General features: G+C 42.3%; 1 protein-coding gene and 1 long non-coding RNA gene across 9 annotated transcripts in view; both read left to right on the plus strand.

Moving 5' to 3' along the window:
- The window catches only part of cnot10 (CCR4-NOT transcription complex, subunit 10), a 65,318-nt gene extending 38,176 nt beyond the window's left edge, over positions 1 to 27,142 (plus strand). For 7 of the 8 annotated variants that reach the window (XM_061819413.1, XM_061819412.1, XM_061819410.1 and 4 more), the window contains 12 exons: positions 5,934 to 6,051; positions 6,215 to 6,364; positions 8,389 to 8,591; positions 8,871 to 8,992; positions 9,134 to 9,313; positions 22,016 to 22,096; positions 22,169 to 22,282; positions 22,384 to 22,514; positions 23,083 to 23,118; positions 23,294 to 23,421; positions 23,889 to 23,964; positions 26,775 to 27,142. In XM_061819413.1, coding sequence (XP_061675397.1) covers positions 5,934 to 6,051; positions 6,215 to 6,364; positions 8,389 to 8,591; positions 8,871 to 8,992; positions 9,134 to 9,313; positions 22,016 to 22,096; positions 22,169 to 22,282; positions 22,384 to 22,514; positions 23,083 to 23,118; positions 23,294 to 23,421; positions 23,889 to 23,964; positions 26,775 to 26,917 — 1,482 coding nt within the window. In that variant the 3' untranslated portion in view covers positions 26,918 to 27,142. The remainder of the gene's footprint in view (positions 1 to 5,933; positions 6,052 to 6,214; positions 6,365 to 8,388; positions 8,592 to 8,870; positions 8,993 to 9,133; positions 9,314 to 22,015; positions 22,097 to 22,168; positions 22,283 to 22,383; positions 22,515 to 23,082; positions 23,119 to 23,293; positions 23,422 to 23,888; positions 23,965 to 26,774) is intronic. The other variant, XM_061819408.1, reaches the window with a different exon arrangement.
- LOC133500573 (uncharacterized) lies at positions 6 to 5,927 on the plus strand. Its single transcript, XR_009794948.1, has 3 exons — positions 6 to 1,074; positions 4,885 to 4,930; positions 5,067 to 5,927. It is a non-coding gene; the product is annotated as an uncharacterized LOC133500573 (long non-coding RNA).
- Positions 27,143 to 27,781: the final 639 nt, after the last annotated feature.

Genomic DNA, 27,781 nt, shown 5'->3' on the forward strand with positions numbered 1-27,781 from the left:
GAGTCCATTTGCAACATCACATTTGCCAGTACAGCATCTCTTTGTGATGTCCCAATGTTTTTGAAAAATTGCCATAGTACACTTTAAAGATCATTAGTTTTAATTTTTACATCTATGGTCTAGAAGTGTTTTTCAAACAAAAATGTTTGTCATTCTGACATAACTACTGGTTTAACAAATCTGCCTTAAAATTCTGAGGACAGAGGTTAAAATCCCGCCACCCCTGTCCGGAGTTTCCGTGTTGCCCTGCGGGGGTTTTCTCCAGGTACTCCGATTTCCTCCCACATTTCAGAAACAGGTTAATTGAAGACTGAAGAATTAAAAACTGAGTGTGAATGGTTGTGATTGGCTGGTGACCAGTTCAGTCTGCATCTCTCCTTTCATCTAAACTCAACTGAGATAAGCACCAGCACACGTACAACCTTAGTGAGGATAAGTGGTACCATAAAATGGACAGATGTATTTTACTACTACTATGCTTAGCTCAAGATTTTGATGGACTAGGGTGCCTTCCGACTTTCAGGTATGTCACCGCCATAATAACAAAATACTGTTTTAAACTGAGAATCCCACGTAGACCTTTTTTATATTAACACATAAATTTAAGATTAAAATCTCAAAAAGTGCTCAAAAATCTAACTCCTTGTTTGTTTTCTACAGTAAATACATTAAACGTTTGAATATACGTGCTGAAACGTGCAAAGACAATTGTTGATATATGGCTTAAAACCCTTTTTCATCTTGTAAACTGTCCTGATTTTGAGGACCATTGTGGTTTGAATCCCTTCTATCCACATATCCTTTAAATGCCATATCCTTTATATTTTCACACAGGCAGTATGTCATTTCTGTACCTTGTGTGCTGACTTTATTTGATTGCTTCTTCTTTTTGACTATCTGCAGCTTGTTGGGCAGCACAATATTGTGCTACCTGCCAGCCGCTCCCAAACCCGGATAAATGCAGAGGGTTGCGTCAGGAAGAGCATCCGGTGTAAAACTGTGCCAAAATGCAGGAAGGCATCTAAGGAAAGATATTAGCGAAGAAGTGGGACACGGAGAGGACTGAGGAGAGGCGTAAGAAATAAATTGAGATGCAATGTAGGGAAAAGGTAGAGGTGGCGAAGGCTAAACAAGAGGCATGTGACATGTACTCTAAGTTTTGAAACATGCACAAAACTTCTCACCGAGACCAGCGTTCATCAACATTTAATTTTAAACGCTGCAGAACGTTCATGGAACGTTTTAGTAACGTTCGCCGAGCGTTGCACGCGTTTGGCTATCGTTAGTCAGTCGTTACTCTAGCGTTACTTGGTTGTTACTTACCGTTTGCTACCGTCGGACCGTCATCACTGGGGTTTTCATGGTGTAGGGCCTCCAGGGGGTGTCACATGGTGAATTACTTCTCGGACGTGCTCTTCCTCCTGGTGTTCTTTTTCCTCCAAAGACATTGCTAGTGAAAGAGGCTTTGCATTCTTACTTGCAGCGCTAGTTGCTGAAGTCTGCGCCCCACCTTTTTTTCGTCTAGGCGGCATGATGATAACTGTTGAAACTCATGAGAACAACTGAAATTTCAGACGTTTCCTTTCCCGTTCCACTGTAAAAATTACACGCCAGCAAAACACTATTCTGTCGTTATTCACCCGTTAGTCACACGCTCAACATGCTCGTCTAACATTGACAAATCGCTCGTCGCCCGCCAGTGACACGTTAGCACACGCTAATAGTTTTTAGGAGTATCTTATTTGGTCGCTGTTACACGCTTCTCGTGCGTTAGAAACACGTTAGTCATGCGTTAGACACACGTTAATCACACGCCAGATGTGTCATCCTCATTTGAGAACGCTGAAAAATAGAACGATTGAAATGTTCAGAGAACGTTGACCTGAACGTCATGGTGTGACGGAGCCTTTACAGGACGTATGTGTATTGTGCCATTAGATGAAACAACCAGTGATCCCTCACTCATTGAATGACATTGCAAAATGCCACAAACTGAAGAGCTGTATGTTATACTTTCAATTTGCATTGTTTTTTTTTTTTTTGTTTTTTGTTTTTTTTTTTGGGCGTAACGCAGAATATCTGCTACGAGACTGTATCAGCGGTGCACAATTGCGCACGTGCGCAGTTTAGAAGGAGCATTGGATGACGTGTTATGTATTTATTTATTTTTTGGGGCACACTGTCCCGCGATCGACCAAGACTCATTGAGCACCCCTGCTCTAGATGGACAGGAAGAGCTCCCAGAAGACTGGAATACTACTGCCAAAGTGATCAGAGAGGCAGGCAAGAGAGTACTTGGGGTGTCTTCTGGTAGGAAAGGGGAGAAGGAGACTTGGTGGTGGAACCCCAAAATACAGGAAGTCATCCAAGGAACGAGATTCGTAAAGAAGAAGTGGGACACGGAGAGGACTGAGGAGAGGCCAAAGGAATACATTGAGATGCGACGTAGGGCAAAGGTAGAGGTGGCAAAGGCTAAACAAGAGGCATATGATGACAGGTACACCAGGTGGGATACGAAAGGAGGAGAAAATGATCTCTACAAGTTGGCCAGACAGAGGGATAGAGATGGGTAGGATGTGCAGCAAGTGAAGCTTATTCAGGATAGCGATGGAAATATGTTAACTGGTGCCAGTAGTGTGCTAAGTAGATAGGAAAAGTACTTTGAGAAGTTAATGAATGAAGAAAATGGGAGAGAAGATAGAGTAGAAGAGGCAAGCGTGAATGACCAGGAAGTGGCAATGATTCATAAGGGAGAAGTTAAAAAGGCACTGAACTGAATGAAAAATGGAAAGACAGTTGGACCTGATGACATACCAGTAGAGGTATGGAAGCAATTTGGTGAGGTGGCTGTGGAGTTTTTGACCAACTTATTCAATAGAATACTAGCAGAAGAGAAGATGCCAGAAGAGGAAAGAGGAGGAAAAGTGTGCTAGTCCCCATTTTTAAGAATAAAGGTGATGTTCAGAACTGTGGAAATAAAGATGATGAGCCACACAATGAAGTTATGGGGAAGAGTAGTGCAGGCTAGACTGAGGACAGAAGTATTTGTGAGCATCAGTATGGTTTCATACTGAGACAGAGTACCACAGATGCATTATTTTGCCTTGAGGATGCTTGTGGAAAAGTACAGAGAAGGTCAGAAGGAGCTACATTGTATCTTTGTAGTCCTAGAGAAAGCCTATGACAGAGTACCAAGAGAGGAACTGTGGAACTGCATGCGGAAGTGTGGTGTGGTGGAGAAATATGTTAGAATAGTACAGAACATTTATGAGGGCAGCAGAACAGCGATGAGATGTCCCATTGGTGTGTTAGAAGAATTTAAGGTGGAGGTGGGACTGCATCAGGGTTCTGCGCTAAGGCCCTTCCTGTTTGCGGTAGTAATGGATATGCTGACAGACGAGGTTAGACTGGAATCTGGACCATGATGTTCGCCGATGATATTGTGATCTGCATTTAAAGCAGGGAGCAGGCGGAGGAACAATTAGAAAGATGGAGGTACGCACTGGAAAGTAGAGGAAATGAATATTGGCCGAAGTATATATATATTTGCGTGAATGAGAGAGGCGGAGAAGGAAGAGTGAAGCTCCAGGGAGAAGAGATAGCGAGGGCGAAGGACTTCAAATATTTAGGGTCAACAATCCAGAGCAATGGTGAGTGTGGTAAGGAAGTGAAAAAACGGGTCCAAGCAGGTTGGAACAGCTGGCGGAAGGTGTCTGGTGTGTTATGTGACAGAAGAGTCTCTGCTAGGATGAAGGGCAAAGTTTACAAAACAGTGGTGAGGCCGGCCATGATGTACAGATTAGAGTGACATCACGGTGGCACTGAAGAAACAAGAGGAAGCAGAACTTGAGGTAGCAGAAATGAAGATGCTGAGGTTGTCCCTTGGTGTGAACAGGTTGGATAGGATTAGAAATGAGCTCATTAGAGGGACAGCCAAAGTTGGATGTTTTGGAGACAAGGTTAGAGAGAGAAGACTTCAATAGTTTTGACATGTTCAGAGGCGAGAGAGTTGACAACATTGGTAGAAGGGTGCTGAGGATGGAGCTGCCAGGCAAAAGAGCGAGAGGAAGACCAAAGAAAAAGTTAATGGATGTTGTGAGAGAGGACATGAGGACAGTGGGTGTTAGAGCAGAGGATGCACGAGATAGGCTTAGATGGAAAAAGATGACACACTGTGGCAACCCCTAAAGGGACAAGCCTAAAGAAAAAGAAGTAGAAACTGTCCTGATTTTTGTGGGCTCATCCCTTCCCCCTGTCCTTAAGATCACTATTGGGTGAAAATAAAATGCCCCACCCCAACAGAAGATAAAACGGCAAACACAGGGACAAGAGAAGAAAATCCCCACTCAATGGATCTTTTGTCCCACCATGCACACTGATCTAAAATATATTGGTACAGTGAGATAATTCTAAAAAGAAAAAAAAAATCATAAAAGTAAAAAAATAAAATTGATAATAGCTATATGAATAATAGAAATCATCTGACAACAATGACAAACTTAAGAACAAATACAAAAGTCAAGTCTATTTTCACCCTTGGGAAAATATTCCTGGTATTTTCAAGACGACACCCTACAGAGGCAAAGAACTCGAGAGTCTAGATTCAGCGCGTTAAGAAAAGCGGACTGGTTGTCTGAGTATATGTAATTTTTTCCAACTGAAAATATTTTTTCAATAGTTTTTGTGTTACTGAAGTCCAGTTGCATTAAATTGGTATGCATTAAAATAGTGTATTTTGCATGCACTGTGCAAAAATACTAAATGGAGAAAAGCCCTTTTTTAGTGTACTGCGGAAAATGTATTAGATGGAATACTTTAGAATGTATGAGCTGTAGATATGTATTTTTTGTCATTCTAAATGTATCATTTCACATCTGTATCCAGTACTTACGCTTGGCAGATATGGAGAGATCTTCCCATTTGGTGTTTGGTAGGTGTATTGATCTAGTGCATAAAATTAATTTGTAGGCTCTTGAAAGATTTATTTACTTTGCGGGAGAAGCTTTACTATTTGCTTGACAAACTCTTGGAGGTGTTGGTATTCTTTTTCTTTTTTTTTATTGCAGGTTTTGATTTATTGTATTGAAGAAAATTCCCACTTATTTGAAGTTCTTGGAACACTTCAAGTGGAACACTTCACTTCGTGTCCTAAAAACATTATTGTTAATTAGTTGTTGTAAGTGGTCAATTCTGTTATTCACAATTGCTAAAAGGGTTGCTGAGGGATATATTATTAATTTCAAAATCTGGATTATGACTGATTGGGGAGAACATACTTGGACCTAAGTGAGAGTAGGTTATAGACTTTTCCACCAAGCCGTTAAAATGACAGTGATGCTGATCACTAGTGAGGAAATACATTTAGTAGTAAAACTAATGAATAGCTGCAGCAAGAGGTTCAATGATTATTGCGAATAGGATTGGTGAGAGTGGACATCTTTGTCTGGTTCCTCTTTGCAATGGAAAGCTTTGTGAAATAATCCTGTTTGAGGTGATTGTTGTATTCTGGAACTATATAATATTGCTAGTATGAACGAATCTCAAAAGTCACATTTGCATTATAATTGCTAACAGGAAAGTCCAGTTAACTTCATGAAAAGCTTTTTCTGCACCAAGTGTCATCATAATTGCATCTGGGTTTTTACATTTTGACATGCATATTAAATTTAGCAAATGTCTTACATTATTTGTGGAGCTTCTACCTTTAACTTCTCGGGTTCAATCCCGGACCTGCCTCTATGGAGTTTGCATGTTCTCCCCATGCCTGCGTGGATTTCTCCGGGCACTCTGGTTTCCTCCCACATTCCAAAAACATGCAACATTAATTGGACACTCTAAATTGCCCCTAGGTGTGATTCTGAGTGCGGCTGTTTGTCTCGATGCATCCTGTGATTGGCTTAAAAAAATGCTTGCATACTCTTCTTCCCTATCAGTCTGCACCGTCCCTATTCCTTAAGAGTAACTTTGAATATCTGAGAGGAAACTACCGGAAAGCAGTGAAGCTGCTCAACAGCTCCAACATTGCAGAACACCCCGGACCAATCAAGACAGGTGACTGCTCTTTGCCTTTCCAGACTGTCTTTATTGGATAAGCTTAGAATTATTATAGATGATTTTGAAAATTGGTTTGAGTCCTTTATAACTGTCAGGTTGCAAATTGTCAGTGTTTCATTAAATTTCAGTAGTTTACCTACATTTTAATTGTATCACCTAGGTGAATGTGTTCGATGTATGTTCTGGAACAATCTTGGCTGCATTCACTTTGCAATGGGGAAACATAACCTTGGAATTTTCTACTTCAAGAAGGCATTACAAGAAAATGACCACACTTGTGCACAGCTTGGGGATGGTGGCAATGGTCAAGGTGAGTCAAAGAAAGTTGTTTTAATTGCTACATTTACATCTTACAGTACAAGATTGCAAGTGCCAGATGCAGCACATTGTCAGATCACATCTTTTTAAAACCAACTTTTTCTAGTATCCGGTATTGTCTCTATGGCGCTTCAGTTAACGTGAAACATGAATGAATTGTCGACGGATTCATAAGTTCCAGATGTTTTTTCGCTGAGAGGACTGAAATATGATCCTTCAAATTTCTTGACCATATCGACATCACTTCTGTTTCTGCTCCCAAGCCAGTATGGTCTCACAAATCTGTCTTCTGCATGGAGACAACCAATCAGATAAAAGGGGGTGGTTTTAGCCAAATAGGGACAAAACAGAGTAGCTGTCAGAGGGGACACTTGTATGATAAAAACTAGTTTTTTTTTTTTGTTTGTTTGTTTTTTTCCATTTTAAATTTACACTTATACAGTCTCCATGTTAGAGAGTTGCTCGATGGAGGTCTAAATAGTCAAGGTACAGGACCTTTAAACATCCCGTAGAAAACGACTCACTGCTGCAGTCCTAAGACATAAATTTTAAAGTGGATTTCACAATAAATTAAAAGTTTTGTATCATGATTATAATATCCATTTGGATTCTCAGTCATCCATGTAATGGTAATCCGCGGCTTAATCAAGACAACGGGACTGTTCTTTGTTTAAAATTTTGTACTGAAGAAGCCTTTTGAATTAAATGTGAAACATCTCCAACAAACAAGTGGATGAAATGTGAAACATCTTCAATAAATAGGAACAGTCTAGTTGTCTTCAACATTTGCTAATTTCCATACATGCAAATCAGTCATAGCCTTTTAGCGAAATTTGCTGTGTTGAACTCAAAATAAGCCATCTAATTGAATCATATAGATCTGATGAGTTTTTCCTTCCAGGGGTTGCCATCACTTTGGCTGACATCATAGGGTTTTTCGTACTCCTTGAACACTGGTAGCTAAATCTATTCCACATACTTTGGGACCTCTACTTACGAACATCTCTAGTAATGAAAAATTCAGGTTACGAAATGCCTCCCGAAAAAATATTCTCTGGTTACAAAGGAAATTCAGGATATGAAAGATGGGGGAGGGGGGGCAGGGGGGCTGGGGCTGGATTTGCAGCCCCCAAATTCCACCGAACGTAAACATCCTGTATCTTGGTTTGTGTGGCACCATAGAGCTGTTCTCCCATTAGCAATCGCCGTATCCTCTTCCTGGCATCCCATTGCCTAGGAGGAATGTCAATCTTTACGTATGATGCACATCCTATATCTTGATTTGTGTGCCGTGATAGAGCTGCTCTCTCATTGGCTATCGCCGAAACATCTTCCTGGAATCTCATTGGCTCAGAGGGACATCAATCTTTACACATGTTGCTTTTCATTTCTCTTGGACATTTATCACGGAGCGCTTTTTATTCGCTTTAACTGCTTTATTACATAAGCCAGAAGGTTCTGAATGCGGGAATAAAGTAGGATCTTATATTAAAAAAAATACACTAATGGATTACATATTCCATCGCTATTTGTGTTCATATACAGTAGTCCCGTCCAAAGGTGTTGAAACAATAATTCCTTTGTTTTTGTTCTATCGAGAAGACGTTTCGCTTTCTAAGATTAAAAGATCAAAATGAAACAAGTTCATAATTTTCCCTTTTATTTTATTTACATCTAAGCGTTATACAACTCAGGACAGAGAAAAAAGCCTGGAATTCTGAACTTTTGTCTAGTATTCATCTTTTGATCTGCAACTCAAATGTCTTGCATCTACATAAAAAACAAAGCCATTGACATTGCCATTCCAGTACTTTTGGAGGTCACTGTAGAAATACAATAGATATTTCATCTACTTCTAAGTGGTCGATTGCATTTTAAAGCCACATTTGCAAATAACATACTGCAAAAACATAATCTGTTGCAATATGCATCTTTAGAGCACATTGGTTTATGATTTTGCATGTAACCATACAGGAACTTTCTTACCCTGTCTTCTGCTCCCCCCTTACATTGTAGCAAAAAAATTTACAGGTATACCCATGTGTGCTCTCCTGGCCAACAAACGCTATGAGCTTCTGTATAACTGTGGCATCCAGCTGCTGCACATTGGGAGACCTCTGGCAGCCTTTGAGTGTCTGATTGAGGCGGTACAGGTTTACCATTCAAACCCTCGACTGTGGCTGCGACTTGCAGAATGTTGCATTGCTACAAATAAAGGGGTATGTGAAATTAAATTTCCACAATTTTCCAGGTAAAATTGTCTAACCCAACAGTCTTGTTGCACAGCTTTTTCCTTTCAAGTGTTTGTAATTCTCTTTTAAAGTCTAAGCATTCGTTAGGAATAGACAAATTTATGTAAAATTAAATTTGTGTTATGCCTTTCAAATTCGGATCATAATTACTGGTAATATGGATAACTTAACATCTTTATTCCCAAGACCCTTCTGTTTTGTCTGGTCTATTTGCCTTCCAATAGGGATGTTATTGTTTGCTTGCAGGGTTCTGAACAGGAGAGCAAAGGTTTACCTTGTAAAAAAGGCATTGTTCAGTCAATTGTTGGACAGGGATATCATCGTAAGATTGTATTGGCATCCCAATCTATGCAGAACACTATTTACAGGTTAGTACTCTAGCACACTACTTCATCTTCCATCATATAATATATTATAATGGAATACTTGACTTGTTATATTATTTGTATTATATTCCAGTTTTCTTAGTGAGCTTTTTCTAATTTTCTAAATTGATGTCTTTCCGTCAGTGAAGGCCAATCAGCAGCCATCCCAGTAGCCAGTATGGAATTTGCTGCCATTTGTTTAAGGAACGCTCTACTACTACTGCCTGAACACCAACAGCAGGACAGCAAGACTGACAACAGCTCCAAGAGTTCAAGTCAGTCAGGAAGCACAGAGAGTGGCAGCGAGAACAGTGATGCCTGCAGGTCATACATGCATACATCTTTGAGTGTGTGTGTGTGTGTGTGTGTGTGGTGTGTGTGTGTGTGTGTGTTTTTATATATATATATATATATATATTATATATATATATATATTTATATATATATCTCAATTTTCCGGGTCAGTTCGCGGGGCAATAGTTTTCATAGGGATGCCCAGACTTCCCTTTCCCCAGCTACTTCATGCAGCTCTTCGGGGGGATCCTGAGGCAGTTCCAGCCCATCCAGCGTGTACTGGGTCGTACCTGGAACACCTCGCTGGGGAGGTATCCGGGAGGCTTCTGAATCAGATCCCCAAGCCATCATATCTGGCTCCTCTCAATGTGGAGGAGCAACAGCTTGACTCTGAGCTCCTCTCGGACGACTTGAGCTTCTCACCCTATCTCTAAGGAAGACTCCAGACACCCTGGGGAGGAAACAAATTTTGGTCGCTTGTATCTGGGATGTTGTTCTTTTGGTCATGACCCACAGCTCATGACCATGATAAAGGTAAGATTTGGAGGTGCTCATTCTCATCCCAGCTGCTACACACTCTGCTGCAAACTGCTTTAGCGAGAGTTGGAGATCACGCCTTGATGAAGCTAAAATAACCACGTCATCTGCAAAAAACAGATCCTTTACTGAAGCCACCAAACTGTACCCCTCTATGCCTTGTCTGTGCCTAGAGTGTCTGTCAAGAAAAGTTATTACCAGAATTGGTGACAAAGGACAGCCTTGGAAGAGTCCAACTCCATTCCGAAGGGTGTCCGACTTACTGCCTGCAATGCAAACCAAACTCTGACATCAGTCTCACAGGGACCAAACAGCCCATACCAGGGGGTTCGGTACCCCATACTCTCGAATACTCCCCCCACAGGACTCCCTGAGTTACACGGTCGAACGCCTTCTCTAAGTCCACAAAACACATGTAGACTAGTTGGGCGAACTCCCATGAACCCTCGAGGATCCTGCCGAGGGTGTAGAGCTGGTCCACTGTTCCACAGCCAGGACGAAAACCACATTACTACTTCTGTATCAGAGATTCCACTTCCCGATGGACCCTCCTCTCCAGCACCCCTTAATAGATATTACCAGAAAGGCTAAGCAGTCTGATACCCCTGTATTTGGAAGACACACTCCTGTCCCCCTTCGAAAAAGGGGGACCAGCACCCCAGTCTGCCAATCCAGAACCACTGTCCCTGATGTCCATGCAATGTTGAAGAGGCATCTCAACCAGGACACCCTTACAACATCTAGAGGCTTTAGGAACTTCAGGAGAATCTCATCCACCCCCGGGGCCTTGAATCAAGGAACTCCTCTTTCCCGGAACATGGGCAAAGTTCTTTGGGAGATGGCTGAATTCTGCCGGCCATCTTCACAATATGTTTGGGCCATCTCACCCCACCATCGGAGCCAACTCACTACCAGGTGGTGATCAGTTGACAGCTTCCTCGAGAGGGTTTTCATGGCGAGAGTTACAAAGAGCTGTATACGTCAAAATCATGTTTTGTGGTGAGAAAACGCCATAGGTCCATGTCGGCTGCTGTTTTTTCATTATCAACATACAAAAATCATGCATTTCACGACAGTGGCACTTTAAATAAAAAATAAATGCCTCCTTTCTGTTTGCAGCCTTCTGAGATAAATGTGGCCTCCATTGCTTCTTACACAGGCTAATAAATTTGAAAATAAAAAAAACAACTATGAATAAATCAACCATTCAGGCCTTGGAGTAGCAAGAAAAAGTGGATAGAAAATGTATTTACTGCTTATTTTCCGACACACTGATCTACTCTGATGTGCCCAGACACCTGGCATCTTTTCTTGGATGCCAGTTCATCAATGTCGGTGCTCATTGTTTGAGCTGAGGAAACATTCATTATCGAACAAAGGTGTTCGTGAATCAGACGTCTCCTGTGAGACATTTTGGTCATCTTCATTGAGGAGAAAATTTGCCCATATAAGTGCTACCAAACATGGAGAGCAATTGAGCAACTTTGGTGTGGAGCTGAGGCATCGTGTCAGGGATGAACTGTGGAAACTGTGCAGCCTCGACAGCATCAAACTTTGACTTCAGTGTTGCATTACACCGGCGTTCAATCAGCTCCATTTGGAGCTTGGTTGGTCCTTTTTCCACATCAACTGCAAAGGGATTACCAAGCAGTTCAAATCTAAGTATCTGGACATCAAAGTTGCCAAATAGCCGACTTAACTCAGCGCCGAGCACACTGAGTTTTTCAGCAAACTGTGCACACACGGCCGTAGAGAGCTGCGTTTTTATGGTTTGGCAGCAGGGGAAATGGCCAAAGTGCACTTGTAGCATCTGATTCTCCCACAGGCACATCTGAGTTTTAAAATACATATCTGTGATGATGCGTCCCCGCCCCTGCAGCTGTAGGTTCAGCGCAACAAGGTGGCTTGAGATGTCACACAGAAAGACCAGCTTACACAGAAACTTTTGCTACCAGCTCTGCTGTCTTTCCCTTTGCTTTCTAGAAACTGACATATTTCTTCACGCATTTCGAAAAATCTGTTCACTTTTCCACAGCTTAACCATCTCACCTCTGTGTGATACTGCACATCTGTGTGTTCTGAACCACTCTCTTCCAGAAAACACTTGATGAAAACTGCTGATGATTGAGACCTTTGGATCTAATGAAGTTTTACTTTGCTCACAACATCCTCCATCTTTAGAGCTTTATTACACAAGGATTCCTGATGTAAAATGCAGTGATAAACAGACAGTTCACCCACACAGTTCTCTTCAAGCATCTTTTCACGAATCCTGCCCACCAGTCGATTCTTTTTACCACTCATCGCTGGCACACCATCAGTGGTTAATCCCACAAGTTTTTCCCATGGCAGGTTTATCTCACTGACACATTTGCAAACCTCCATAAAGATTTCTTTCCCTGTGGTTATGCCACATGTAGGTTTAAATCCCAAAAGCTCCTCCGTAACACAGATTTGAGTCCAAGCCGTGGACGAAGACTGACAGCCTCGTAGTATTAGAAGTCAGTGCGCTCTCATCCACAGCAAGGGAAAAATTAAATCTTTTCCCTTCTCCATCAACTGGACATGTTGTAGATTGGTGGCAAGCTTGCATGTGCACTCAGCTGTTGTGTTCTGCTCAGGCTTACGTTTGCAAAGGGCTGCTTCTCCTCTGGGCACACTTGGTCACAAACCTTCATCATGCATTTTTTACAAACTCCCTCATTAAAGGGTCGTGCTGATTTGGTGATATTTTTTATTATTTTTTTTTTCCCCTTCTTTTCCCACTCCCACAATATTATATTTTCTACCATGACAACAAAGCTCTTCATTTCTTCCTTCTTCCTTCACCTGGTGGCTCCTTTCAGTTGTGTCCATTTCCATATATTTGTCCTGTTGTTTTGTTTCGTCTTGTCTAATATTTTACTCCTTGGTTACTGACATGTTGGCTCCACAAACAAGACAAAAAGGTCTGTCTTGTACATATGTAAACAGATATTCCGTCTCCCACCTGTCCAAAAAAGTTATATTTATATATACTGCCTTTCTTTTTTCCATTTCTTGGTAGGGTAACACAGTGACAGCTGTAGTTTGAGGTCGCAGTGTGGTCCGGGGGAGAGGAACGGAGATCTGGAGTCCACCGGGGGTTTTAGCCGAAGGAGTGTGCACGACGACTGCTCACTACCTTCTTAACACAATCCATGATCGCTACCATAGACGCTACTGACACAGAGGAAGGGTCAGTGTACCTCTGTCGCGTTGTTTTGACGCACCGAAACAACAGCAAAGCATCGTGGAATTTGTAGTGTAAGCGGTGAATGTGACATTACTGCGCTGCCGCTGGTGGGCCAGCTTTAATATTTTGAAATTGCCTCGCGTGCCAAATATAATTACACTTCGGGCCAAATGTGGCCCGCGGGCCAGAGTTTGACACCTATAACCTAGGGTGTCCTGGTGCCAAGTGGACATGTGGACACCCTTATCCCTCAACAAGGCCCGAGCCGAGGGGTAATAAGCAAACCCACACTCATTTGGTGCCTCTCACCGAGGGCAACTCCAGAGTGGAACAGAGTCCAACCCCTCTCAAGAGGATGGGTAACTGAAACCAAGTGATGTCCTGTGTGGAGTCGAGTCAGACTATAACTAGTCGGAACCTCTCAACCTCACACACTAGCTCGGACTCCTTTCCTGCCTAGTGCCAGTTTCTATAGCTGGGGATCGGATCGATCGCCAAGGTCCCCACTTGGCCACTGTCCAACACACTGCATCCGACCCCTCCCAAAGGTTTTCAAGAAGAAGCAGTGACGTACAGCACAGTATCACACTAAAGTGGTCTTGTCTGTTTATACTAGTTTTAACTGCTGGAAGGTAGCTCGTTGTTCCTTCGTGTTAGCCAAAATGCCAACTTGTTGTATTGCTGGATATTGCTCGAACACTCGGATATTGCTCGAAGATTCGCTCTTCATACTTTTCCAAAAGATCTAGTTTGTAGTGAAAAATGGATTGCACAGGTGCAAAGGAGGAGAGCTTCTTGGGTTCCAAATGACAGGTACGTGTGTTTACAGCTAGGGTGGTAAATGTGTTGATGTGCGCATCGGAAGGCTTCCGTGCAGCAACCGCTGAAAGACGGCCTCCGCAGGCCTTGTGGATCGCCACCGGCCTTGTTGACAAGGGGTGGCTCGTTGTGGCTGGGCCGCAGTGACTCATCTCCGCCGCGGAAGCGGATCGGACTGGGACGCGGTTTGGTTCGTAAGCGGTGTCTTTATCACCACCGTGCAGAGATGGATTGGGCGCGGAGGTGGTTTGGCCGTGATCCGCACATCATCTAAATATGGCTCGAAACAATAGGGTAATATTGCTCTTGTTCTCTTCTTCGAATAGAGCTTCCGTGTCAGAAGGAGCGTGTTCGGCTCCCACAGTAGGGGCCACAGGGTGTTTTCAATGGTGAACGTCTGGACAGAAGATGCAGCCAATATGGCAACCACTTGGATGTCGAATGACATTTCCGCAACTTTGCGCATGGATGACGTGCTCTCTGCTCATATTTGTTTTTTCATATAGACATTGAAGTTAATATGTATTTTTTTATTACAATATCTATTTTAGAATGTTTATAGGGATGACGCTTGGGCTTTAATTGGACACTCTAAATTGTCCTTAGGTGTGATTGTGATTGTATCTGTTTGTCTGGATGTGCCCTGCGATTGGCTGGCAATCAGTTCAAGGTGTACCCCGCCTCCTCCTGCCCATTGGCAGCTGGGATAGGCTGCAGCACTCCCCGGGACCCCTGTGAGGATAAGCGGTAAAGAAACTATATATATATATATATATATATATATATATATATATATATATATATACACACATACACACACACACACACACACACTATATATCAAGAGTCAGTCAGTCGCTCGCATGCACGCATGTAACAGGGCAATGATCCAAAACACAGAAGAAAATCAACAACAGAATGGCATCAGAAGATGAAAATATGTTCCTGAGTGTTCCAGTCAAAGACCTGACCCCAATCTGAGAGAGATCCTTTGGGCAAGAGCTCAAGTGAGCTATTCACACCAGACATTGCAGGATTCTTCCCCGATCTGCAATTGTTTTATTAAGGGAAATGGTCCAAAATGTGTCCTGATAGTTGTGCACATTTAACATGCAATCATAGAGTTTAGTTTAAGTTTTGGCTGCCAAAGGCGGGTCAATCAGTTAAAGTTCTCGGGCTCCTTTCTTGCCTAGTCCCAGTTTCTATAGCTGGGGATCAGATCACCAAGCTTCCCCTCCTTGGGCCATGGCCCAGCTCACACTGCATCTAAAGTTCTCTTAAATTTTCCTTCCCTGTACCTTGAATGTTTCGTCTGCTCTATCAAAATATGAAGAAATAATTTTGTATAGTGTAGGCTTAAGTAGGGTGCACAGAGGCGCAACTGATGAGAGCGTTGGCCTGACAGTTCTAATGACCGGGATTCAAATCACTTCTAACCAGTTCAGGGGGTACCCTACATCCTGCCCAATAATAGCTTGGATAGACTCCATCAATCCTGTGACCCTTGTGAGGATAAGTGGCTCAGAAAATGGATGGATGGATCGTTTAAATAAACTTTTTGTTTAGTTTATTTGCATAGACCTTATTCATAAATGAGTCTCAAATGGCTTCACATGTCCACAATTGACAAAGATTGACAGTATTCCCAGATCTAAACCCCCCAGTGGTGCACAGAAAAACTCAAAACCCCATTTGGGAACAAAATAAGAAACCTTGAGAAGGTACCACAGATGAAGAGATCCTCTTTCAGGAATACCAGGCTGCAGTGGCTGTCGATTTCCTAGCATTTATCTCATAGAATTGTGCTGTGCGATAAGATTGCATAAGTGTAAACTAAAAGAGATGAGATGCCACTACACAGCCTCATCACCACCTAGAAATTTAAGAAATTCCAAAGGGTTCACAAGGCCTTTCATGAAAAACTTTCAAAACTATTATAGATATCTTTATTCCCCCTTTTTTTTTAATGCCTCTCAAATTGAAAATGTAGACCCTCTCTCTAGCTGCAGGACTCTGTGGTTGGTCCACTGGAGATGAACCTTTCACCTGTCACTCAAATACATACGCTAAATAACATGTATCGCTGAAATTATGATTAACTTTCGGTTAATTTTCACACGTGATTTAATTGAGGCATAACACACTCAACTTGGAACAATATCACTGTGGTCTAAGAAACAGTTAAATATCTTGTTTGCTGCACATGAAGCAACGCTGTGGAGTTTTGGATGGAGCAAACACAGGTCTGCCAATGTTCCAAGAGTAGATCATGACGCAGTCCTCCAAATTTTCATCGGGTCACCACGACTTTTTGTTGCAGTATATAGTATAATAAAGTAATGCAGCCCTATGGGGGCACAAGCCAGTGCAATCTGTAGGCCGGTCCCAAGCCCGGATAAATGCAGAGGGTTGCATCAAGAAGGGCATCCGCTTTAAAACTTTGCCAAACAAATATGAACGTTCATCTCAAAAATCCCATACCGTCATTGCCCGGATTAATGTCCGCCCCTGCCACGATTAACCTGCCAAGTGTTGGTGGAAATCCAGCGACTGTGTGTCGAAGACAAAGAAGAGAAGGAAAGCAGATTCTTTAGCAGAAGAAGAAGATTGCACAGAGTCTACAGCTGGGTGTGGGGAGTTTTAATGTTGGGACTATGACAGGAAAAGCTCAGGAGTTGGTTGACATGATTAGGAGTAAGGTTGATATATTGTGCATCCAAGAGGGCAGGTAGAAGGGTAGTAAGGCTAGAAGTTTAGGGGCAGGGTTTAAATTATTTTACCATGAAGTACCACAGATGCATTATTTGCCTTGAGGATGCTAGTGGAAAAGTATAGAGAAGGTCAGAAGGAGCTACATTGTGTCTTTGTGGATCTAGAGAAAGCCTATGACAGAGTACCAAGAGAGGAACTGTGGTACTGCATGCATAGGTCTGGTGTGGGAGAGAAGTATGTTAAAATAGTACAGGACATGTATGATGGCAGCAGAACAATGGTGAGGTGTGACAGAAGAATTTAAGGTGGAGGTGGGACTGCATCAGGGATCAATGGTGTGACAGAAGAATTTAAGGTGGAGGTGGGACTGCATCAGGGATCAGCTCTGAGCCCCTTCCTGTTTGCAGCTGATGAGATGAGCCACACAATGAAGCTATGGGAAAGAGTAGTGGAGGCTAGACTCAGGGCAGAAGTAAGTATCTGCGAGAAACAGTATGGTTTCATGCCTAGAAAGAGTACCACAGATGCATTATTTGCCTTGAGGACGCTAGTGGAAAAGTACAGAGGAGGTCAGAAGGAGCTACATTGTGTCTTTGTGGATCTTGAGAAAGCCTATGACAGAGTACCAAGAGAGGAACTGTGGTACTGCATGCGTAGGTCTGGTGTGGGAGAGAAGTATGTTAAAATAGTACAGGACATGTATGATGGCAGCAGAACAATGGTGAGGTGTGCCTTAGGTGTGACAGAAGAATTTAAGGTGGGAGTGGGACTGCCTCAGGGATCAGCTCTGAGCCCCTTTCTGTTTGCAGTGGTAATGGATAGGCTGACAGATGAGGTTAGACTGGAATCCCCTTGGACCATTAAGTTCGCAGATGATATTGTGATATGCAGTGAAAGCAGGGAGCATGCAGAGGAACAATTAGAAAGATGGAGACATGCACTGGAGAGGAATGAAGATTAGCCGAAGTAAAACAGAATATATGTGTGTGAATGAGAAAGGTGAAGGGGGAAGAGTGAGGCTACAGAGAGAAGAGATAGCGAGGGTGGAGGATTTCAAATATTTAGGGTCAAAAATCCAGAGCAACGGTGAGTGTGGTAAGGAAGTGAAGAAACTGGTCCAAGCAGGTTGGAACAGCTGGCGGAAGGTGTCTGGTGTGTTATGTGACATAAGAGTCTCTGCAAGGATGAAGGGCAAATTTTACAAAACAGTGGTGAGCCCGGCCATGATGTACGGATTAGAGACGGTGGCACTGAAGAAACAACACAAAGCTGAACTCGAGGTAGCAGAAATGAAGATGTTGAGGTTCTTGCTCGGAGTGAGCAGGTTGGATAGGATTAGAAATGAGCTCATGAGAGGGACAGCCAAAGTTGGATGTTTTGGAGACAGGATTCGAGAGAGCAGACTTCGATGGTTTGGACATATCCAGAGGCAAGAGAGTGAGTATATTGGTGGAAGGGTGCTGAGGATGGAGCTGCCAGGCAAAAGAGCAAGAGGAAGACCAAAGAGAAGGTTGATGGATGTGGTGAGGGAAGACATGAGGGGAGTTGGGGTTAGAGAGGAAGATGCAGAAAATAGGCTGAGATGGAAAAAGATGACACCCTGTGACGACCCCTAACGGGACAAGCCGAAAGGAAAAGGAGTAGATAGGAAGAGAAAGTTCGTATAGGTTATTTTAAAGGAAGAGTTGGTTAAGAATGTCTTGGAGGTGAAAAGTGTATCAGATCATATGATGAGAATGAAACTTGAAATATAATATATAATATAATGTATTTGCAGCTATGTCGCACATGTGACCGAGAGTTGAAAGAGAAATTTTGGAAGGAACTAGATGAAGTAGTTCTGACCATCCCAGACAGAGAGAGTTGTGATTGGTGTAGATTGTAATGGACATGTTGATAAAGGAGTCGGGCAATGAAGAAGTGATGGGTAAGTACGGCATCCAGGAAAGAAACTTTGAAGGACAGATGGTGGTGGACTTTGCATAAAGGATGGAAATGGCAGGAGTGAACACTTTTCCAGAAGAGGCACGGACATAGGGTGACCTCCAAGAGCGGAGGTAGAAGCACGCAGGTGGATTACATTTTGTGCAGACGTTGTCATCTGAGGGAGGTTAGTAACTGTAAAGTAGTGGTAGAGGAGAGTGTACCCTGACAGCATAAGATGGTGTAGGATGATGACTTTGGTAGTGGGGAGGAAGATTAAGGAGACATAAGTAGAGCAGAGAACCATGTGGTGGAATTTGAGAAAGAAAGAATGTTATGCAGCCTTTCGGAAAGAGTTGAGACAGGCTCTCGGTGGACAGGAAGAGCAACCAGAAGACTGGACTAATTTAGTCTGTAATCAGAGAGACAGGCAGGAGACAACTTGGTGTGTCTTCTGGTAGTAAAGGGGAGAAGGAGAAAATAGAGGAAGTCATCCAAGGAAAGAGCAAAGAAGAAGTGGAAAATGAAAAAAATAGCCTTGCAGGCACAGGGAGAACATGAGAACAGGTGGGGGCGGGATTTGAACCCCGACCCACAGAGGTGTGAGGCATAGGTGCTCACCAGTCATCCACCTGATCTACAGTATGTGTGTGCATATGATCATGCCAGCATTTATACAGTGAAGAAAGAGGACCGAGGAGAGGCGTAAGGAATACATTGAGATGCGTCGTAGGGCAAAGGTAGAGGTGGCGAAGGCTAAACAAGAGGCAAATGACATCTATTCCAGGTTGGATACGAAAGAAGGAGAAAATGATCTCTACAGGTTGGCCAGACAGAGGGATAGAGATTGCGAGGATGCGCAGCAGCTAAGAGTGATTAAGGATGGCGATGGAAATGTGTTGTGCTGCCAGTAGTGTGCTAAATAGATGGAAAGAATACTTTGAGAAGTTGAAATACAAAAACAAGAAAGTAGGAAGAGCAGAAGAGGCAAGTGTGATGGACCAGGAAGTAGCAATGATTAGTAAGGGGAAGTTGGGTACTAAAGAGGATGAAAAATGGAAAGGCAGTTGGTCCTGATGACATACCTGTTGAGGTATGGAAGCAATTTGCAAAGATAGCAGTGGAGTTTTGACCAACTTATTCAACACTAGCGGGCGAGAAGATGTCGGAAGAATGGAGGAAAGGTGTGCTTAGTTTCCAAATTTAAGAAGAAAGGCGATTTGCAGAGCTGTGCAAACTGTAGAGGAATAAAGTTGATGACCCACACAATTAAGTTATGGGGAAAGAATAGTGGAGGCTAGACTGAGGACAGAAGTATCTGCGAGCAACGGTATGGTTTCATGCCTAGAAAGAGTACCACAGATTCAATATTTGCCTTGAGGATTTTTTTTTTATGTACTGTATTTTCACAATCATAGAGATCTCACATTCGCGTATAAATAGTTGAGGCACCACATTAGACATGGTGTCTTAAAATATGGTGCACCTTGTGTGCACATTGAGTTCCAAAATTTGCAAATGTTGTGTGACTTGTACACTTGAACACACAGGTTACACTGTTAGCATGCATGCCAGCACGTTTTAGCGTGGATGTAAGCTACCATGTGATGGTGCTCACAAGGCAGTGATGAATAATTGTTTTTCACATCTGTAAGCAAGAGAACCTTACAATGCCTCACACACTGCCTGTGTAGGTAGGCCATTACGATGTTGTACACAGTTGCAGATCGAAACAAAAATTATCACACCACAACAAACAGAATAGCATAACGAGTGAATAATAAAACTAAAAGAATGACTCATGAAATAATGGTCACAAAGCATGCATTCAAATGCTATTTACCTCCTCCCAGGATGATTTGCGGCACTGCTGGCATTAAGAGAGTGTTGAGTGTTTCAACAAGAGAAATGTGAGAATATTAATGCCTGTCTAAGAAAGGTTTATAAAGTGTGTGGTTAGTGGTTCAGTAGCCTTAAAACATATATAAGAAATGAAAAAAAAACATTGAAAATTAAAAAAAACACTCCAAATGAAAAAAGACAACAAAAAATACATTACTGTAAATGGGGAAAAAAGTCCTGTAAATGGAAAAAAACACAACTTGTAAATAGAAAAAAATATATAAAAAAAAAAACTACACACATTTTACTTAACAAAGGTATGGTTTGGAACATAACCCCTGTGTTAATGAGGTGACTGCAATGGAATAGACTACAGAGACATTTGTTCAGACTGATGGACATTAACCCACTCAAGGGCAGGGTGGCAATTTTTTGCATTATTGAGATAAAAGTCTCCTAACAGGCCACAATCAAAGAAATAACTTCTTTTTCGTTTATGGTTAAGTTATATGATAACTTTAGTAATTCATAATCTTGTCCCAAAAATGGGACGCTGCCCGTGAGAGGGTACTTGGGTTTTCTTAGTAGATCTTCCCAAAAATCAGAATCAGATTAAAACACTTAAATATTTTGATATACTTAAGGATATAATCCATTAAAATCATGACGTGCCAAAAACGTGACACTGCCCACGAATGGGTTAATTTTTTTTAGCAAATAATCATCTACCCATGATCTGAGCCGCTTATCCTCACAAGTGTTCAGGGAGTGGTTATAAAACACTATCTCAGCTATTTTCAGGCAAGAGGCAGGATACATCCTGAACTGGTTACCAGCCAATCGCAGGGCACATAGAATCACACAAACATTCATACTCGCAATCACACCTATGGGCAATTTAGGGTCTCCAAGAAAATAATAAACCTATACTTACTTAATGGCTGGAGAATAGCCATGCAGGCACAGGGAGAACATGAGAACAGGTGGGGGCGGGATTTGAACCCCGGCCCAGAGAGGTGTGAGGCATAGGTGCTCACCAGTCATCCGCCTGATGTACAGTATGTGTGTGCATATGATCATGCCACCATTTATAACCCTATATTTGAACACCCTGCAATATTGCAAATTCACCTACTTAGAAATCATGGATAGGTCTGAAATCTTCATCGTAGGTGCATTTCCACTGTGAGAGATAATCTAAAAACAAAAATCCATAAATCACAATGTATGATTTTTTAATTTATTATTTTTTTTTTAAAAAACAATTTATTTGTATGATACAGCTGCAAATAAGTATTTGAACATCTGAGAAAACCAATGTTAATATTTGGTACAGTAGCCTTTGTTTGCAATTACAGAGATGAAACGTTTCCTGTAGTTGTTCACCAGGTTTGCACACACTCCTGGTGGGGTTTTGACCCACTCCAAATTTGACCCCTCCACGATTTCTAAGTTGGAGAACTTGCAATATAGCAGGGTGTTCAAATACTTATTTTTTTTCACTGTACATATCCTTTCTTTCAAGTATGTAGTGCTTACAATTAATCATTTTTACATTGAACATTTTTCAGTAGAAGCAAATAACAGAGTGAATTCCCTTAATGTGTGTTGCTTGCTTGTTTACATTGGAAACCACCCTCATATTTCTTAATTCTCTCTTCCGATGAACCTCATCTGATTTGTAGTGTGAAAGGGCAGGAGGCTGACAGGTTACTCTTTGCTGCACCATCTTCTCCTCTCAGAAAACAGGAAGTGGAAAACCTCAGGTACTTTGACCAACGGATCTATATCTTCCTGTGCAAGAAACATGCAGTATTAAAGCCATGTTTAAAATGTAGGTGCTCCATCTTGGCATGTAGTGCCTACGTTGCTTTAGCACTAGGAGACAACCTAATTGCTTTAAACCATGCTGAAAAACTGCTCCAGCAAGCGAAGGTGTCAGGCTCTCTCAAGTAAGTTGTACGTTTGGCTTTCTCCAAGCTCAGGAACAATTGCAAAGGGCTTCTTGGCCGCACAACTCAACCTGATTTAAATTATTCTCTTCTGCCTTCAGGTTCCTTGGTCACCTTTATGCGGCCGAGGCCCTCATTTCATTGGAGAGGATCTCCGATGCCATCATGCACCTCAATCCAGACAATGTCACTGACGTGTCAATTGGGGTCCTGACCAGTGAGCAAGATCCAGGTCTACTGCTTTTCACATAAGCACTGTTTGGAACATTACTTTGGAATTGTAGTTGGTTACAGTTTACCTATTAGTTTCACAAATACAGTAGAACCTCATTTTGACAAATGATTAATGGTGTGTTGTCATCAGTTATTGCCAATTGTCTGTTACATTGAAGCACTTTTTTTGCAGCCCAATGCACTTATATCACGGTCGCTATCTAATCTTTTGGGAATTGATTATTCTATACATATTTTGTAGAATACTAGAGTAATCATCCACCCAACAATAATTATTTGTAAACTACTAACATGACTTGTTTTCTGATTTAATACTGGTCTTCTATCCTTAAACTGGATATGTTCGTCCTAAATGTATGATATGAACTCTAAAGAATTTGCGACAATACACACACAATATATATTGTGTGTGTGAGAGTGAGACAACCCCCACCAATGCCCCCACATACTATGTGATTTTTCTTTACCATTCCAAAACCCTGATTGTTGGATATTTTTGTACTATACAATACTATACTATAGACTGTACTGTGTTACGTAAAATTGAAATACATTATTTTTTTCAGCAGGTTCTGATAAAGGAGATGAAACAGTTGAATCTAGTAAGTACATTTTACTTAGAACTTTTACCAGAACAACCCAAATATAAGGATGAATCCTAGTACTTTTAGGAATACTAGTAAATAGCACATGATGGTGATATACTGTGCAAAACATCCCAAAATACATGATCAAGGAAGAGATTTTTTTTTTTAACAGTTTTTCCTGTCTTTGCAGCTGGCAAGCAGACCCCTCTCTGTTATCCCAGCAGTGTGACTTCAGCTCGGGCCATGATGCTCTTTAACCTGGGCAGCACATACTGCTTACGAAGTGAATATGACAAAGCCCGCAAGTGTCTTCAACAGGTAACCATGGCAGTCACTGGTAACCTGACAGCAGTTGGTCCACCCTGAAGTGGATAACAATGGCAGGGCACATACAAACAACCATTCACATTCACACGTACGGGCAATTTAGTGTCTTCAATTAGCCTACCATGTATGTTTTTGGGATGTGGGAGGAAACCAATGTGCCTGTAGAAAACCCACGCAGGTATAGGGAGAACATGCAAACTCCACACGGGTGGGGCCAGGATCTGAACCCCGGTCCTCAGAACTGTGAGACAGACGCTCTAACCAGTCTCCCACCAGGCTGCCCAGTTAAAAAAATATATATTTCTCGGTGGCACTGTATTGTACTTTTAAATTAATTTCCACATATACAACTTAGTTTCCACAGGAAATGTTTCTCAAAAGTGGATTGTTCCGATGAAGTTACTTGCCTTTGTATGCTTTGACAAGTTGTAGTTCATCTTGTTTCCTGTCTTTCTCAGGCAGCATCTATGTTGAACACTAAGGAGATTCCACCAGAAGCCATCCTGTTAGGAGTCTACTTGGAGCTACAGAATGGTCAGTTGCTACCTCTTATTTTAAACTATGTTCACTCTGCAGTTAGCTTTTCTTAAAATTAGTCTGTCTGCACTGGCATTCTAACACAAATATGTGCATAATCCTTGTTGGTATGGTGTTAAGGGGAGGAAAAGATACAGAAACATTTTGGTTTGCATCTATCCGTCCACCGCTTTTCCGGGTCGGGTCGCAGGGAAAGTAGCTTCAGCAGGGATACCCAGACTTCCCTTTCTCCAGCCACTTCTTCCAGCTCTTCCGGAGGCATCCCGAGGCATTCCCAAGCCAGTTGAGAGACAAAGTCTCTCCATCATGTCCTCGGTCATCCCCGGGGTCTCTTTCCGGTGGGACATGCCCGGAACACCTCACCAGGGAGGCGTCCCGGAGGCATCTGAATCAGATGCCCCAGCCACCTCATCTAGCCTCTTTTAATGCTCCTCTCTGATAGACATCCTTTACTTTACATTACTCACTGTTTTCCTTGTGGCAAACAGTACCTGCCAGACTGTGTTACTAACTAAAGGAGCGGTGGTGGACACTGTCATTATAAAACACAAGGTGCATAAGTACTGTAACATTTGTAAGGGGGGGGGGGGGGGTGTAGGGTAAACAAGGAATAAGTGTGTGTGGCGGAGCAGCGGTCGTTGTTAGAGAGAGTTCCGTGTGGTGCCTAAAAGAAACCAGTGCCTGCTTCTTTTAATTTTTTTTACAGTACTTATGTGAATTGGGCCATTGGATGTAACAACCAGTCATCCCTCACTCGCTGAGTCACATTGCAAAATACCACATACTGAATGTGTTATACTTTGGATATAATTTGCATTGGATTTTTTTTTTTTTTGCGCACAACGCAGAATATCTGCGAAGTGACTGCATCAGCGGTGCACAATTTCGCACGCGCGCCGCTTACAGGGAACAGTGGCTGATGTCTTTTTGGGGGGGCACACCATCCCGCGATCGCCCAAGACTGATCGCGATCGATTCATTGAGCACCCCTGATGTAGGAGATAGGTGCACATGGGAAAAGATGACAAGCTGAAAGGGAAAGAAGATGATGATTGTCTTTCCACTTACCTATTCTGGCCCCAACAATGCTTATTGTAACATTCAAAAGCTTGGAGATGTGCCTGTAACCAATGCCATGGTTTTGTTTTGCAACAACACAACAACAGGTTCTACTCTTATCCATGATATGTCTTCCCTCGCTTTGGCAATGCAGCCTTTTTGTAGTTCAATTGGGACTGAACCGGCTGATATTCATTTGCACTAACAAGGGGTTGGATTGGTGTTTGATTGATTTGAGGTGTTTGCTTGGCTTTCCATGGCTTTTTGTACCTCGCTTTTCTCGTGTTCAGTTCAATTCCCCTGTCATTTCACAAATTTTACAACTTAATTCCTGATCTTATTTGTTGTAATTTTTGTGCATGGATTACGAGGGTTGTTCCCAACATCTGATGAAATTTTCAGCTCAATAGCACCTATGAGAACTATATTTAGTGCGCGTAATGGTGACAAACACTTTATTTGAGCCGCTGTTTATCGTGGGGTACATGCACCAGCCACATGATGACATGTCGTTGTTTTCTAGCCCCTCCCACAGAATCAGGAAACTTTTGAGAATTTACGCCATATCTTTACAATTCAGTCCTGTTGCCCTCAGTGTTTACATATTTTCAGCATTTTACTTCATACATATTTAATGTATTTACAAATAAAACATGAAAGTGAATTTAGCAGCACATTGAACAACAGTTAGTAACACCCATGGTGCAACAACACATTGGTTAGGGTCAGTTGTGTACTTTATTCATTAACCTTGAAGACCAATTTATCCCACTTGAGTTCTAGGTAGGGGATGCCCTAATTAACTTCGTTATGTACTATCCCCAGACGGCCGAGGTAGAAGTAGTTTTAGCAACAGGCATTGCTAGGTTTGGTGAGGATTTTTGTTTGGCTTCTGCTCCCCTAAAATAATTGTAGGGGCACTACTAATTGGATGTTTGATACCACTTATACCTATACTGACACTCTTAGTACGTCCATTACATATCATTTCAAATAATGCAATGACATGTAAAGAAAGACCCTTCTTTTTGAGATGTGATGATTTTTCCAATGTGACAAATAGCCAGTGTACCACGAACTACTGGTGAGGATGACTTACTTGATCAGATTTTCTTGCCTTAAGTATTCGCAGCCTTCACAAGTACCTGCTACCATGAAAAAAGACCAATATTGGGACGAGTATGATACCTCGTATCAGTATTTGCCCGTCTCTATATTTTAGTGCTATTTTTCCTCAGTGTTTTATTCTATTTATTTATTTATTTATTTTGAGGCTGCAACAGATTAATGGCATTTCCATTTATGTTAATATAGAAAAAAATTAGTGTGTAGAGTTACATGCATGGTCAAGGAACAAATTAAACCCATATCTCACGACACCATTGTATGGTGGTACCACAGTACCACCATACAATATACATATATACAATATAAATACAATATAGGAGCATGGGGGGCAAAAAAATCTCGGCTTGGCCCCTGGGGAACTTCTGCCCAATTTATTTTTGGTCAGGACTTAGAAATTTTACTTTCAATTTTTGTCTGAATTTTGTGAACAGATATCGCCATAATGCACCACAGCCATCCATTTTTTCGAAAAATTTCTAGGGGGGCATGCCCCTGGACCCCTCTAGTGCACGCATTTGTATTTTCAGAAATTTTCACCAAAGTCCGCTTTCATTTCTACACACAGCATGTTAGTTCAGTACATGAGTACATCAAAACTGATTCTCTGTCCATGTCTTCAGGGAATACTCACCTGGCCTTGCAGATCATCAAACGCAACCAACTGCTGCCCACAGCAGTCCAGAGGGTGTCACCAGATTCCCGCAAGAAACCCGTCCATCCAATCCAGCTTCCCTCGTCATTCACACAAGTCCAGCGTAAATGAGCCTCTGTATTCGCCTTGACCTCCATTAGGCCACAAACACGCATTCTGAGTAGCCTTGATATTTATTATGCTTTTCCCCTCAACATCACAGGGGCTGTTGTTGAAATTAAAATATGACTGTTGACTTAGTCATCATGGACTGAGGCACACTTAGGTCATTCTTATTTTTAATAAATTTTTCCTTTTGGTCTGAATCACAAAAATAAAATTTTATTTACTAAGGTACGTGCGACTGTGTGTGTGCATGTTTTATCGTGTTCCTCTTTCCATCTATCCATTATCTTAGCCACTTGTCCTCGCAAGGGTTGCGGGAGTCCTGGAGCCTATCCCAGCTATCTTCAGGCAGGAGCCAGGGTACACCCTGAACTGGTTGCCAGCCAAATGCAGGTGTTACTCTTCCATCCATCCATCCATCTTCTTTGGGTCAGGTCACGGAGGCAGTAGCTTTACCAGGGATGCCCAGACTTCCCTTTCCCCAACCACTTCATCCAGGTCTTCCTTCAGGATCCCGAGGCATTCCCAGGCCAGCCGAGAGACATTGTCTCTTCAGCATGTACTCGGTTGTCTCCTGGGTCTCTTTCCGGTGGGACGTGCCCAGAACACCTCACCAGGAAGGTGTCCGGGAGGCATCCCAATTAGATGCCTCAGCTACCTCATCTTGCTCCTCGCAATGCGGAGGAGCAGCGGCTCGACTCTGAGGCCCTATCGGATGACTGAACTTCTTACTGTATCTCTAAGGTAGAGCCCCCGGACACCTTCCAGAGGAAACCTCGTTTCAGCTGCTTTTATCAGTGATCTTATTTTTTTCGGTCATGACCAACAGCTCATGACCATAGGTGAGGTGAGGTGTTACTCTTGCCCCAT

This window comes from Syngnathoides biaculeatus, chromosome 5, assembly GCF_019802595.1.
Source record: "Syngnathoides biaculeatus isolate LvHL_M chromosome 5, ASM1980259v1, whole genome shotgun sequence".
Classification (NCBI taxonomy): domain Eukaryota; kingdom Metazoa; phylum Chordata; class Actinopteri; order Syngnathiformes; family Syngnathidae; genus Syngnathoides; species Syngnathoides biaculeatus.